The following is a 12,453-nucleotide window of genomic DNA, read 5'->3' on the forward strand; positions in this document are numbered from 1 at the left end:
TAATTGTTCTGAGTCTCCAGAAACCTGTTGCCTTTGACTTGTCTTAAAAGTTAAATAGAAAAAGAAGGTGGTACAAGGCCATTAGATCCATGTCTAGACTGCTTAGTCACAGTTGATTTATTTTGAGGGGCCAAGAAACAGGCACAGGACATGTCTGGAATTGCCTTGTCCTGGCCGGGATTTGTCCAATCATTTGGTACAAGATATCTGCTTGAGGAGGACGTTGCCAGGGTATTGCAACCACTAGGAAAAGCAGGAGTGGAATCCAAAGTCTTACTGGTGATCTCAGGATCACAGGCAGTACTCTTCTGTGCAATACGGGAAGAATCAGGGTTAGGGGAGGACAAGTCCTGTTCCACCCAGTTTGTGCCCTGCCAAACCTTTCCTTTACCTGAGACATAAAAAAGATTGTAGATGCCACCCTTCCAAGTGTATATGCTGCCCAGGACAACCCTGACAAATGGCTCTGAGAGCCTAACTGTGGAATGTCCCACCTGAGGTGTTTTCAGGTGGAACTGGGACAGCCACTGGATCTCATGCCACCCTGATGATGTTGTCCATTTGAACCAACAATTGGTGGGATCTCAGAACTAGTAAGAGAAACCTAAAGGCCAGGTCACAATAGGCCTTGTGGCAATACACTGCGCCCCATCCAGTGAGTGAAGCGTCTGTGGTGAACATCTATCTCAGATATAACGCTGCTCACATGTGGACCCACAATAAGACTTTAGAGGGTGCTTGCCAGATTATTAGACATGTACACTATAAGAAAAAAAAATTTCAAGGGCTCCATGGTTAGTTAAATGGTCTTAGCTTCTAACTATTTAAGGCATTTGGCAGACACCCTTATCCAGAGCAACTTACATTTATCTCACTTATACAACAGAGTATTTGAGGGTTAAGGGTCTTGCTCAAGCATCCAACAATGGAAGCTTGGCAGTGCTAGTCTTTGAACTTATGACCTTCTGATCAGTAGTCTAACATCATAACCACTGAGCTACCACCGCCCCATTTCCTCTGAAACAACCATTTCTACAACCGTTTCTTATACGGGGACACTCAAGCGTACCATTCTGCAAACGACCCTTGTATATAATATTTCCCTGGAAGCACAACTAAAGAACTCTTTAAGGTTCTAGATTTCACATAATCCTTGTTTATCTAAAATTATTTAAAAAAATTTTTAAACTTGTATCTCTGATAATAACAAAGTGCAGACATTAACACCTGTTTGTTCTCTCTTCAACTGACTGAAGAAAACTTAGCGTGTACTGCACGCAGGTGTCCTGAAGGCCAGAGGCCGATAACACTATAATAAATAAAAAATCCCCCCATCATACATCACCACAGACCACAACGTCAGCGTGCTGTTTCTGTTTCAGAGAGTTGGTTTTCTGTTCCGTCTTTCACCTTACCTAGTTATTACAATCTTCCCCCATATATCTACTACTTTTATCCAAGTCTGTAGTCTTACTTTCACAAGTTCATGCTTTTCTCAAGAAAAAAATTAGAAGTGGACACAAGCCTTTTAGAAGAGGTGTTAAATAATCAACTGTTACAAGTAACCTGAAGTCAAGCACGATGTTATTACCCATCTGAAAGAAAGAAAGGAAAAAATAAAGAAAGGGAAAAAGAAACAAAGAAAGAAAACAAAGAAAGAACATATTAATTTCTTCCTACATTCATAAAAACATTGTAACTAGAACAGTACAAAAACTCTCTCACTTTTTTCAGCTCATCACAGACTTTATATGTCACACCATGCACTTCCTCGCATGACTGCAACAGACATACAGAGCAAGTGAGACACAGGCTACATACCAAACCACATACTATTGTTCAAAATAATACTAGTCCTCCACTATATAAAGTAACAAAATAACAGTGTATTCTTAAACTAGTATGACTTTTGGGACATGTCCAGATTTTTAGAAAACTGACTTTGACAAATGCTTCTTGCTTTGTTCAGCATGCTATTCGTTATGATACTGTTACCTCGTTGACTCCTAGGTACAAGTCCTACAAGTTTCCACTTAGAAACATCTTACTGCAGAGAATTGAAAAATTTGATCCACTTCTTCCTCATATTTTGCTTCACTGGCTGATATTCTCAAGAATATGTCGTTTGTACTGTGAAATTTCAAACTCAATTAAGATGTGTAAGTGGATCCATAAAAGAGCAGAGGTCTTACTTCCTTGAATTTACAGAATTCTCTTTCAATAGTGTGAAAATTGCCAACTTTAACATTTGAACCTTGTATTTTGTGATTGCTATTTCGGTTTTTCGACCCTTACGTTCATCAGTTCTTTGGATTTCCCCTTTGTCTTCTTCATTTGCCCTTATATTTTGGATTCTTTCTTGAATTTTGTAAATAAGCTTCCTGCGAAGAGAGTCAAACATCTCCTAGGGTCTGTCCAGTCGTGGTGTAACAAAATGCCCCTGTCTGTATCCATATTTGGACATAAACCTGAAGTAGATATGGCCTTTAAAAAAAAAAAAAAAAAAAAAAAAAAAATTTATATATATGAAACAATGGAAAACCCCAGAAGTAGAAATGCAAGTAATATCAGCATGGTATGTGAATTCTGGCTCTTACAGTGCCTCAACCTCGGTTACATCACTTCAGTTCATAATTAGTCTCAAATAATGATGTGTACAGGCCTATTTTTAAAATCCCAGTCATGCAGTTACTTTTCTTTGGATAATTTCTAACGATTTTAGCTGAGAACTCAGTTCACTCAAGGGCTGGCGCATGTAATCACCACTAAGTCTGGACTTACAGAATGCTGCTTAATCAGAGCTTCGTAAAGAACAGTCTAAAGTGATTCAGATTCAGAGCCATAGTGGTTAAAGCCTGTGCTGAACTTTTGTGGCAGTAGAAATACATTTGAAGAGGAAAAAGCAATCCCGTGATGTTGGAAGGTTCGAATTAGAGAGTGAAGGCAAACTCCAAAAAAAAGTCTCTGGATGATTGATTTTCCATGAAAGAAAAAAGAAAAAGTAGGTGGGGAATATATATATATATATATATATATATATATATATATATATATATATATATATATATATATATATATATATATATATATATATCAAATGTATTTTTTTGTGGGGGGGGGGGGGGGGGGGGCTTGAGGTTGTGGGGGGTTGGTCTGTCTCAGCATGCTGTTTCAGCAAATTAGGCAGATGTTATGCTGTGTGTACAGAATGGTGGTGCAGTGAGTTTAGTCTAGCAGCAGTAGGTGACAAGGAAAAAAGTTTTGGCCTTTCCCCAGATGGGAGTGTGGTTACCATTAAAAATAAAGTTCTTCAGATCTTGATGGGCTAATGCTTTTAACTCATGCACTCAAGGACATGGTGTCTGATGCTGGTGTGGACAGACACCCAACTAAAAAGTGTTGAAATAGAAAGCGAACTTCAAGATGGAGTCGACTTGCTGCTTTTTTTTTTTTTTTTTCAGTTCTACAGATACCAATGTGTCAGAAGGCACATAATCAAATCTGTAGAATTTACAAACATAGCAGCTTCAGCAACTCATTTGAGGTGAACGTCTGAGGTTTTAGACATACATTTTGAATGACTCTAGATCTAGTGAGAAACTGAAACACATTTCGGACACCAGCCATGTCTTGGCTGATTAACAAAGATTGTGGTAAAGAGGAAATGTGTGCACGTTGTATTTCGTCATAGAGTATTAGAGACAAAGATATCCTTGAGCAATAATCTTATAGTACTTTTCCACCAGATGTGAGTGGCATGACTTTGTTCAGCAGATTACTCATCTGGTTACTTTTCTTGCCCAGGTAATATAAATTCATTTGTATTTTCAGTTCAAAATAAAAGTATTGGCACCCTGCTGGCTTGGGAGTGTGGAGAGCCGAGTCAAAGTTTGCACCACTTCATTTTCGTTAAAAATCAAATCTCTAAAAAAATATGTGCAATGCATCAGGCCTCGTTTGTAAGGTCCTTGGCATACATATAAGTTTACTCGTCTATAGAGCACAGTATTCAGCCAAAATATCATTGCTTTATGCTGCTTTCACACGCAGCTTGAGCTTCTTTTAGAAAGGTGGTGAAACCACAAAACTGCACGGAAGTTAAGAAGTATTGAAGCAAAGCTGAGCGAGCAAGAGAGCGAGAGAGAGAAAAGAAGCTCCATTTTATCATGATTGCATTAATATTTATGATCAGGTGAGCATTTTTCATATATATTCAACCTAAGTGATGTTCACATTCCTTTAAATCAAAATACTCAAAAGAAAACCTGCAACCTCAAGTCCAAATTATCCCTTCAGGATATGTGGCCACCTGCTGCGATTGTTTGCCAAATGTCAGCAGTCGCATAAACGGTTAGCTTTGTTCAAACCACAATGTGCAGTCATTGACGTCTGATGGAAATAATCTATAAATAGCGTAATCATATATTTAAAATATCTGTCCCATCATCCACAGTCTGTCTTGCAAATGCTTTCACACACAAATTATAGCCTGCATGCTCGTATAAGATCCAAAGGTTTCAGCATGATGGTAGCTTATTGCAACTGGGACAAACGTTGTGATGTAAATAAATTACATATTCGCCCCCATAGTAACACGACCACTACAGATTAAGCAGGAAATTAAATGAGAATTTCACAGTAAGAAAGTGAGTCACAGTCATACAGTAACCAGCGCTCAGGATCGAATTGGGGAACCGGGGGCTGAGCGGCAGTAACACTACTCACTGCACCACTATGCCACCCTAAATCTAAATAACAGGATAAAGGATAGAATTTATTTTGTGATATGGAAAAGTTTTCTGTACAGAGACTTTAACATTTTTGAAAGGAGTCTCCAGCGTCTGTGTTTGTTATAGAGATAAAGCTATAAGTTTTCTGCACCAGAGAAGTGGACTTGTTTGGTAATATGACTTGTTGCATCTTTTGTTTATTCTTATGTCTAATGTCAAGGAAGAAAAAGAGAAGTTGCTGCGGAAATAATGGTTCATATGTGCAATAGTGTTAACTTTTTAAATGTGTTAACTTTCACCGGATGGTTAGTGTTGGCAACTTGCTGTGGTACAGTATAAAGGGTAAATAGAATATGCTGTAGAATTCAACACTTCAAGAAATGCTGTTATAGGATAGCAATTTTAACATATCATTAACGCAATAATTCTGACGATGTGGTGCAACACTTCTTAAAAAGAATTCACATCAGAGTACTCAATATCTGGTGTGATCGCCTTGTTCAGAAATAACTGCAACAAAACTTTTCCGGTAATCAGTCCTGCACGTCGGCTTGGAGGATTTTTAGCCCATTCCTCAGTTCAGAACAGTTTCAGCTTTGGGATGTTGGTGTGTTTCCTCACATGAACTGCTTGCTTCAGGTCCTTCCAGAACATTTCTATTGGATTAAGGTCGGGACTTTGACTTGGCCATTCCAAAACATTAACTTTATTCTTCTTTAACTATTCTTTTATTAGAATGAACAAAGTGTGCTTAGGGTCATTGTCTTATTGCATGACGCACTTTCTCTTGAGATTCAGATCATGGACAGATATCCTGACATTTTCCTTTAGAAGTCGCTGGTATAATTCAGAATTCATTGTCCTATCAATGATGGCAAGCTGTCCTGGTCCAGATGCAGCAAAACAGGCCCAAACCATGATACTACCACCACCATGTTTTATAGATGAGATAAGGTTCTTATGCTGGAATGCAGTATTTTTCTTTCTCCAAACATAATGCTTCTCATTTAAACCAAACTGTTCTCTTTTGGGCTCATCTATCCACAAAACATGTTTACAATAGCCTTCTGGCTTGTTCATGTGGTCTATTGCAAGCTGCAGTTGGGCAGTAATGCTATTTTTGGAGAGCAGTGGCTTTCTCCTTGCAACCCTGCCATGCACACCATTGTTGTTCAGTATTGTTCTGATGGTGGACTCATGAACATTAACATTATCCAATGTGGGAGAGGCCTTTAGTTGCTTAGAAGTTACCCTGGGTTCCTTTCTGACCTCCCTCTGAAGTGATCTTTGTTGGTCGACCACTTTTGGGGAAGGTAACAATGGACTTGAATTTCCTCCATTTGTACACAATCTGTCTGACTGTGTCTTGGTGGAGTCCAAACTCTTTAGAGATGCTTTTCTAACAGTTTCCAGCCTGATGAGCATCAATAGCTCTTTTTCTGAGGTCCTCAGAAATCTCCTTTGTTCATGCCATGATACACTTCCACAAACATGTGTTGTGACAATCAGACTTTGATAGATCCCCATTATTTAAATAAAACAGGATGCTCAATCACAACTGATTGTCATCCCATTGACTGAAAACATCTGAATCTAATTTCACCTTCAAATTAACTGCTAATCCTAGATGTTCACAAACTTTTGCCACTCACATATATGTAATATTGGTTAATTTTCCTCAATAAATAAGTGACCAAGTATAATAGTTTTGTCTCATTTGTTTAATCGGGTTCTCTTTATCTACTTTTAGGATCTCTGATGAAGTTTTAGGTCATATTTATACAGAAATATAGAAAATTCTAGAGATCTAAGGGTTCACAAACTTTCAAGCACCATCATCATTTCCGATTACATTTACATTCATTCATTTAGCAGACGCTTTTATCCAAAGCGATATATCAAGCAGAGAACAATACAAGTCATTTTTTTATTTTATTATTCTTAATGTGTAGGTTAGGTGTTCACAGAAGAGTTGGGTCTTTAGGTGTTTTTTGAAAATGGTGAGAGATTCTGCGGTCCGGATTGAGGTTGGAAGTTCATTCCACCACTGCGTCGGTCGTTGATTGATCGCAGATTACGTGATGGTAGGAGGGTGCTGTTCCAGACAAGGTCTTGTAGGTGAGCATCAAGGCCTTGAATTTGATGTGGGCAGCTACAGGAAGCCAGTGGAGGGAGTTGAAGAGGGGTGTGACATGGGTTCTCTTAGGCTGGTTGAAGACGAGGCGTGCTGCTGCATAATGAATCATCTGAAGGGGTTTGATGGAGCTGGCCGGGAGGCCCGAGAGTAGTGAGTTGCAGTAGTCCAGTTTTGAGATAACAAGAGCCTGGACTAGTATGTAAGTAGCGATTAATAATAATATGCTTTTAATATGAAGAAATAATGTGATGCAAAACAAGAACTAGAAAAACAAACAATTATTTAAATCAATCAGCTACATTAAGATGCACGGTGGCTTAATGGTTATCATGTTTGCCTCACAGTGCTAGGGTTGGGGGTTTGATTCCTGCTGCGGCCCTGTGTGTGTGTGTGCGCACAGAGCTTACATGTTCTCCCTGTGCTGTGGGGGTTTACTCTTGTTTCCTCCCCCAGTCCAAAGACATGCATGGTAGGCTGATTGGTGTGTCCAAAGTGATTGTACCCTGTGATGGATTCGTTGATTTCAGGCTAGTGTTGTGGTTTGTCATATAATAGTAAAAGGAAAAAAATATATGTTGATTTTTTAAACTCTAATTGGTCAAAAAGTGTTGATATCTATAAACAACACTAAAAAGTGTTGTTTTCTATAACAGCAGCTACGACAAATGCCGGCTGTAATTCAAATCCCAGGTTTATATGGATGAGCTCATTCTAATACGTTATTGTTTCTGGAGTAACAGCTCATTCAGAGAGACCTGTAATGTTGATAACGATATTTAACAAAGAAAGACTTATAATCATTACGTTTTCTGCAAGGAGACATTTATTTAGCGTTTATGGAAATCTCCAGTCTCCAGTGTCAGCGCTTTGTAAGAGCCAGTAAGTTTTCCAACATGGGAAACTCTTCCGTTTTTGTCTTAATAATGATGAAAGAAAGTGAGGGAACAACTCACATTCCACAACATTGAACATAACTATAAATGGATAAAAAAAATTATGCTCTTGAAAATAAAACAAAAATGTAATTGTTTATTTACTGCTGTGGTATAAGATGAATAACACACTACATTGTTGATTATTTTTCCACAACTGCACACCCCATTGTGTTTTATTCTTCAGTCAGTCTGTACAGGATTTCGCGAGACCGTTTATCTGTACTCATGAATTGAAGGGGTGTTTGACTGAATGCGCCTTGTGATGACGGCACATGGCCCATCTTGGTGCAAATCTGCGGTAATTTTGAAAAAAATACCAAACTCCTGCGAATACTGTTTCCTTGATTTTGCGTTCATTTCTGCAATCGCAAAATCCATGAGTGACTGTTTAATTAAATGGCTACAAAGCATCTCTATCTCCACTCTGGATGGTTCTGGTCTAAAAGATCAAATATTCTTTGCTAATGCCTAAAAAGGCCACACAAAAAAACCTTTAAACATAAAAAAGATATTTCCATGTCCTCACGCCATATCCTTTCTTTCACTATGCTTATTTATAAAGTCATTATTGGTTAACTGACCCCTCCTTCTCTCCGTCTAACCTCACACAAATTGTAGCCTACACTCCACCGTGCTTGTTAAACGTCCTCTGAAACGATCGTGCTCTATTTTATGCTCCCTCAACAACAATATGAATAATTCAAAGGATATAAAAAGCAAGGACAAATAGCATGTTGCATGCTTCACTGTGGATTCTGTTTGGACTCTGGAGCAGGATCTTAAAACTCCCAGGGAAACGACACAAACACAGAATTGCAGATCTAATCAAACCTCCACAGATCCCTCCTCGCTTTTTGAGGTCCCTCCCAGTTACATCCTCTTTAGTGGGTCATATGTCTGTAATATTCTAACCCTCATCATTGCTTCTGCATGAAGTGGACTGAAGAGGGAAAGTGCATCACATATGCTGAGGTTATGAACACAATCCTATGTCATTGTCAGTAAATGGAAACCTTGGTAACTCCATTACAGCATTTCTGCAGTGTAATAGTTCATTGAAGGAAATTTCTGCTTATAGTTCATTGAAGGAAACTCCACAGCAGGATGAAGAGTCTTCACAATCTGTTGGAATATGTAGAAGACGGGGGCACTTTTTTTTTTTTTTTTTGGGGAGTATAAGAAGTTAGATGGTAAGTATGGGGAAGACTATTTTAAACTGCAATATTAATACATTGAATCTGAATTCTAGATGACTGCTCAGTGAACTGTTGATTTTACAAAGAAAGTAAAAAAGAATTTATTTGCAAGATGTAAATCTGCATATTTGAAACTCTATTTCAAATCATTTTGGAGAGTTGCCTATTCTCTTTTATTATTCACTACTTAATCCAATAAAATATATCGTTTATAGTACATACCATAGTATTTTTGGAGTCATTTTTAAACATTTTCAGGATCTTAGCGTAGCTGTTAATGTATTTATATTCATATTTATGTAAGAAAGCGTTTCTCTATCAATCAGGGAAAGATATTCTACCAACCTCTTATCTCCTAACAGACTCCTAAGACCAAGCAATGCACTAGGATCTCCAAAGTCCCTCGGTCGTTTTGCAAACCCAGCTGGAAACCTCTCTCACCAGGAGCACCCGGTCTCAAGCGTGCCTTCTTTTCTCTATTCTACTGCCCCCTGCTGGAGCAATGGAAAACCAACTCATACACAAGCATTACAATTACACAGGGAAGCTGGACAATCGGAACACCACCAATAAGGTTGATTTAGGTCCCGAGAAGGTGGTGTTTCTGGTTATATGCAGCTTTATAGTGCTGGAAAACTTGATAGTGCTGATTGCGATATGGAAAAAAGAAAAACTCAACAGCCGCATGTACTTTTTCATTGGGAATCTTGCACTGTGTGACTTGCTTGTCGGTGTGATGTACACTGTAAATCTGTTACTGTCTGGGGAACGAACTCTGCACCTTTCGACAGAAGAGTGGTTCATCCGTGAGGGGAGCGTGTTCGTGGTGCTGGGAGCATCTATCTTTAGTCTACTGGCTATTGCCATTGAAAGGCATCTCACCATGATTAAAATGAAGCCTTATGATGCTACTAAGAAATACCGAGTGTTTCTGCTCATAGGGACATGCTGGCTGATTGCTGTGGCTCTCGGAGTGCTGCCCATCGTGGGCTGGAACTGCCTGGACAACCTTCCAGACTGCTCAGTCATTTTACCGCTCTACACAAAGAAGTACGTGGCATTCTGCATCAGCATTTTCATCATCTTGCTGCTGTCCATTTCTGTACTGTACGCTCGCATTTACGTCCTGGTGAAGTCCAGCAGTCGCAAGGTGATGAAGCACAGCAACTCCGAGCATTCCATAGCCCTGCTGCGGACAGTCATCATCGTCGTCGGGGTCTTCATCACATGCTGGATGCCCATCTTTGTCCTCCTGCTCACTGATGTGGCCTGCAAAACAAAGCAATGCCCTATCCTGCAGAAAGCCGACTGGTTCATTACTCTGGCCACAATGAACTCGGCTTTGAACCCGGTGATCTACACCCTGGCGAGCAGGGAGATGCGACGGATGTTTTATGGGCTGCTGTGCGGATGTTTAGCGGTGCCATGTATTGTTGGGAGCAAAGATAATGAAGAAGGCAGCAGGAGTAAGAGCTCTACACAGAATCAGAAACCATCTGAAGATCAGGGGTAATAAGGGAACGTTGTCATTCAGCCGTCGTAGAAAGCCCGGACTCCTGAAACGAGGTGTAAATCTCAAAGACCCATTTCTGACTAGTGTATAGCCAGGAATATTGGGTTCATCTTCAGATGTTCCAGCAGAAAATGGAGGGGTTTTTTTCTCTTGAATTGATCAGGCAGCTAATGACAGCAGAGGATTACTCTTGCTAGCAGAGGATTTCATTCCTGGCTGGTCTATGCACCAAAACATACATTCTGTCAACTAGTCTTATTCTTCCGTGCTTTATGAATACCATAAACACCAGTATTCGTTAAGCACACCAAACTGCCAATCTATAACTTTTTGTGACTATAATCCATGTACAATCTATCAGATTATCCAAACACACATCTGTTCTGAACTCAAACACCAACCCTGAGACCTCACGTGCCAAGGCTGAGGAAATATTTGGCGCGAGACACCATGACATTTTAAACTGGAATGGAAATTTCAACCGAGTCTTTTAACCATCCTTTTTTTTTTTTTTCGCTTGTTATAAAAACTGCTCTTGCATGTTGTAATTTCTTTGCCCACGATTAGTTTTTTCAGCATAAGAGGGCTGTCAAAGAATTCCAGATGGTGGTGGGGAAAAAAAAAAAAGACATGGCTGCCTCGATTTCCCTTTTTTTTTGTTGCTCCATTTGGTCTATATTTTTGGCAAACTAAACAACCGAATGAACTTAGTTGTACATTACAGACTGAACCCATGTAGCGGATACAGATGGATCCATAGAAACAGATGTAGACTCTAGAAAGCAGCAACTTTTGATGTCAGATAATTCAAACTGTACTTACCTTAGACTCGGCTTCACATTTCAAAGCAATTAATTCTACATGTACCACAGTGATGATGAACGCCCGATTCTCCACTCGTTTCAGTATGTTATCATTTCTATATTAACAACAGGTTTTTTAAAAATGTAAAAAGTGTATAATCACAAGTTTTCTGTTTATGTAGCAGTTTTCGAAGGAGTCTCCAGTGTCAGTGTTTTGTAACAGTTGGAAGTAAAGCCTGCAACTTTATGTTTTCAGACATGGGAAAATCTTCAGGATGGAGGAATTTGCAAATTCTCTGTAACAAGACGAGATACATTTTTGTCTTATTCATTTTCCAAAAAAAAAAGAGAAAGAGAGCGAGCAACTGTTTTGCAAATGAACTTTAAACGTCACTATAAACAAGTAAAAAGTTTGACGTAACAGTTTTTAAATTAATAACAAATTGAAATCACTGACAAATTGCTGTGGTATAAAAGGAATAAAACAATTAACTTAAATCCACCTCCATCACTGATTACCTTCCTATAACAGAATGCCACAAAGTGTTTAATCTTTTGCACGTTTTTCACCAAACCGAGCTGAGATGTTCCGTTCGTGATTTCAGTCACTCGGAAGAACAAATCATTTCTGATCATGATTAGTGTATTAATATTGCTGTTTGATGTGAGTACGATGCTTCTGTTACAACTATGTGTCTTTATGTTTACATGTTATTTTCGGATGTTAGGTATCGAAAGGACTTCTGAAAATGATATTCTCAAACTTTATAAAACACTAAGCTGTAGAGTTCTGATTGCATCATGGTAAATAAATTTAGTGAACTTGTCCCAGCGTGTTGTGTCTCCTTCAAATGGAATATCCCAGAGGTCTCAACCATCACACACACACACACACACACACACACACACACACACACACACACACACACACACACACACACACACACACACCACAGTATATTATATCCATAATACTCCACTCAACCCAACACACGGAGTTGGCTCCCTCTGCTGGACCTAAACATTAAATTCTTTCAGGTTGCTGAACGTTCTTGTAGAACCTAATAAAAGCAACTGAACTTGTGTTATAATCTTGAAATTGAAGATCCCCCCACCACTCCACTCAAGACACACCATCA

The 12,453-nt window shown here is 39.1% G+C and overlaps 1 protein-coding gene across 1 annotated transcript; it reads left to right on the forward strand.

Annotated features, from left to right (window-relative positions):
- Positions 1–8,598: 8,598 nt before the first annotated feature.
- LOC108279344 (sphingosine 1-phosphate receptor 3) lies at positions 8,599–12,140 on the forward strand. The gene is made up of 2 exons (XM_017493526.3): positions 8,599–8,992; positions 9,361–12,140. The coding sequence occupies exon 2, from the start codon at positions 9,501–9,503 to the stop codon at positions 10,509–10,511; it is 1,011 nt and encodes a 336-aa protein (XP_017349015.1). The 5' UTR covers positions 8,599–8,992; positions 9,361–9,500; the 3' UTR covers positions 10,512–12,140.
- The last annotated feature ends 313 nt before the right edge of the window (positions 12,141–12,453 follow it).

This window comes from Ictalurus punctatus, chromosome 18 (genome assembly GCF_001660625.3).
Source record: "Ictalurus punctatus breed USDA103 chromosome 18, Coco_2.0, whole genome shotgun sequence".
Taxonomy (NCBI): Eukaryota; Metazoa; Chordata; class Actinopteri; order Siluriformes; family Ictaluridae; genus Ictalurus; species Ictalurus punctatus.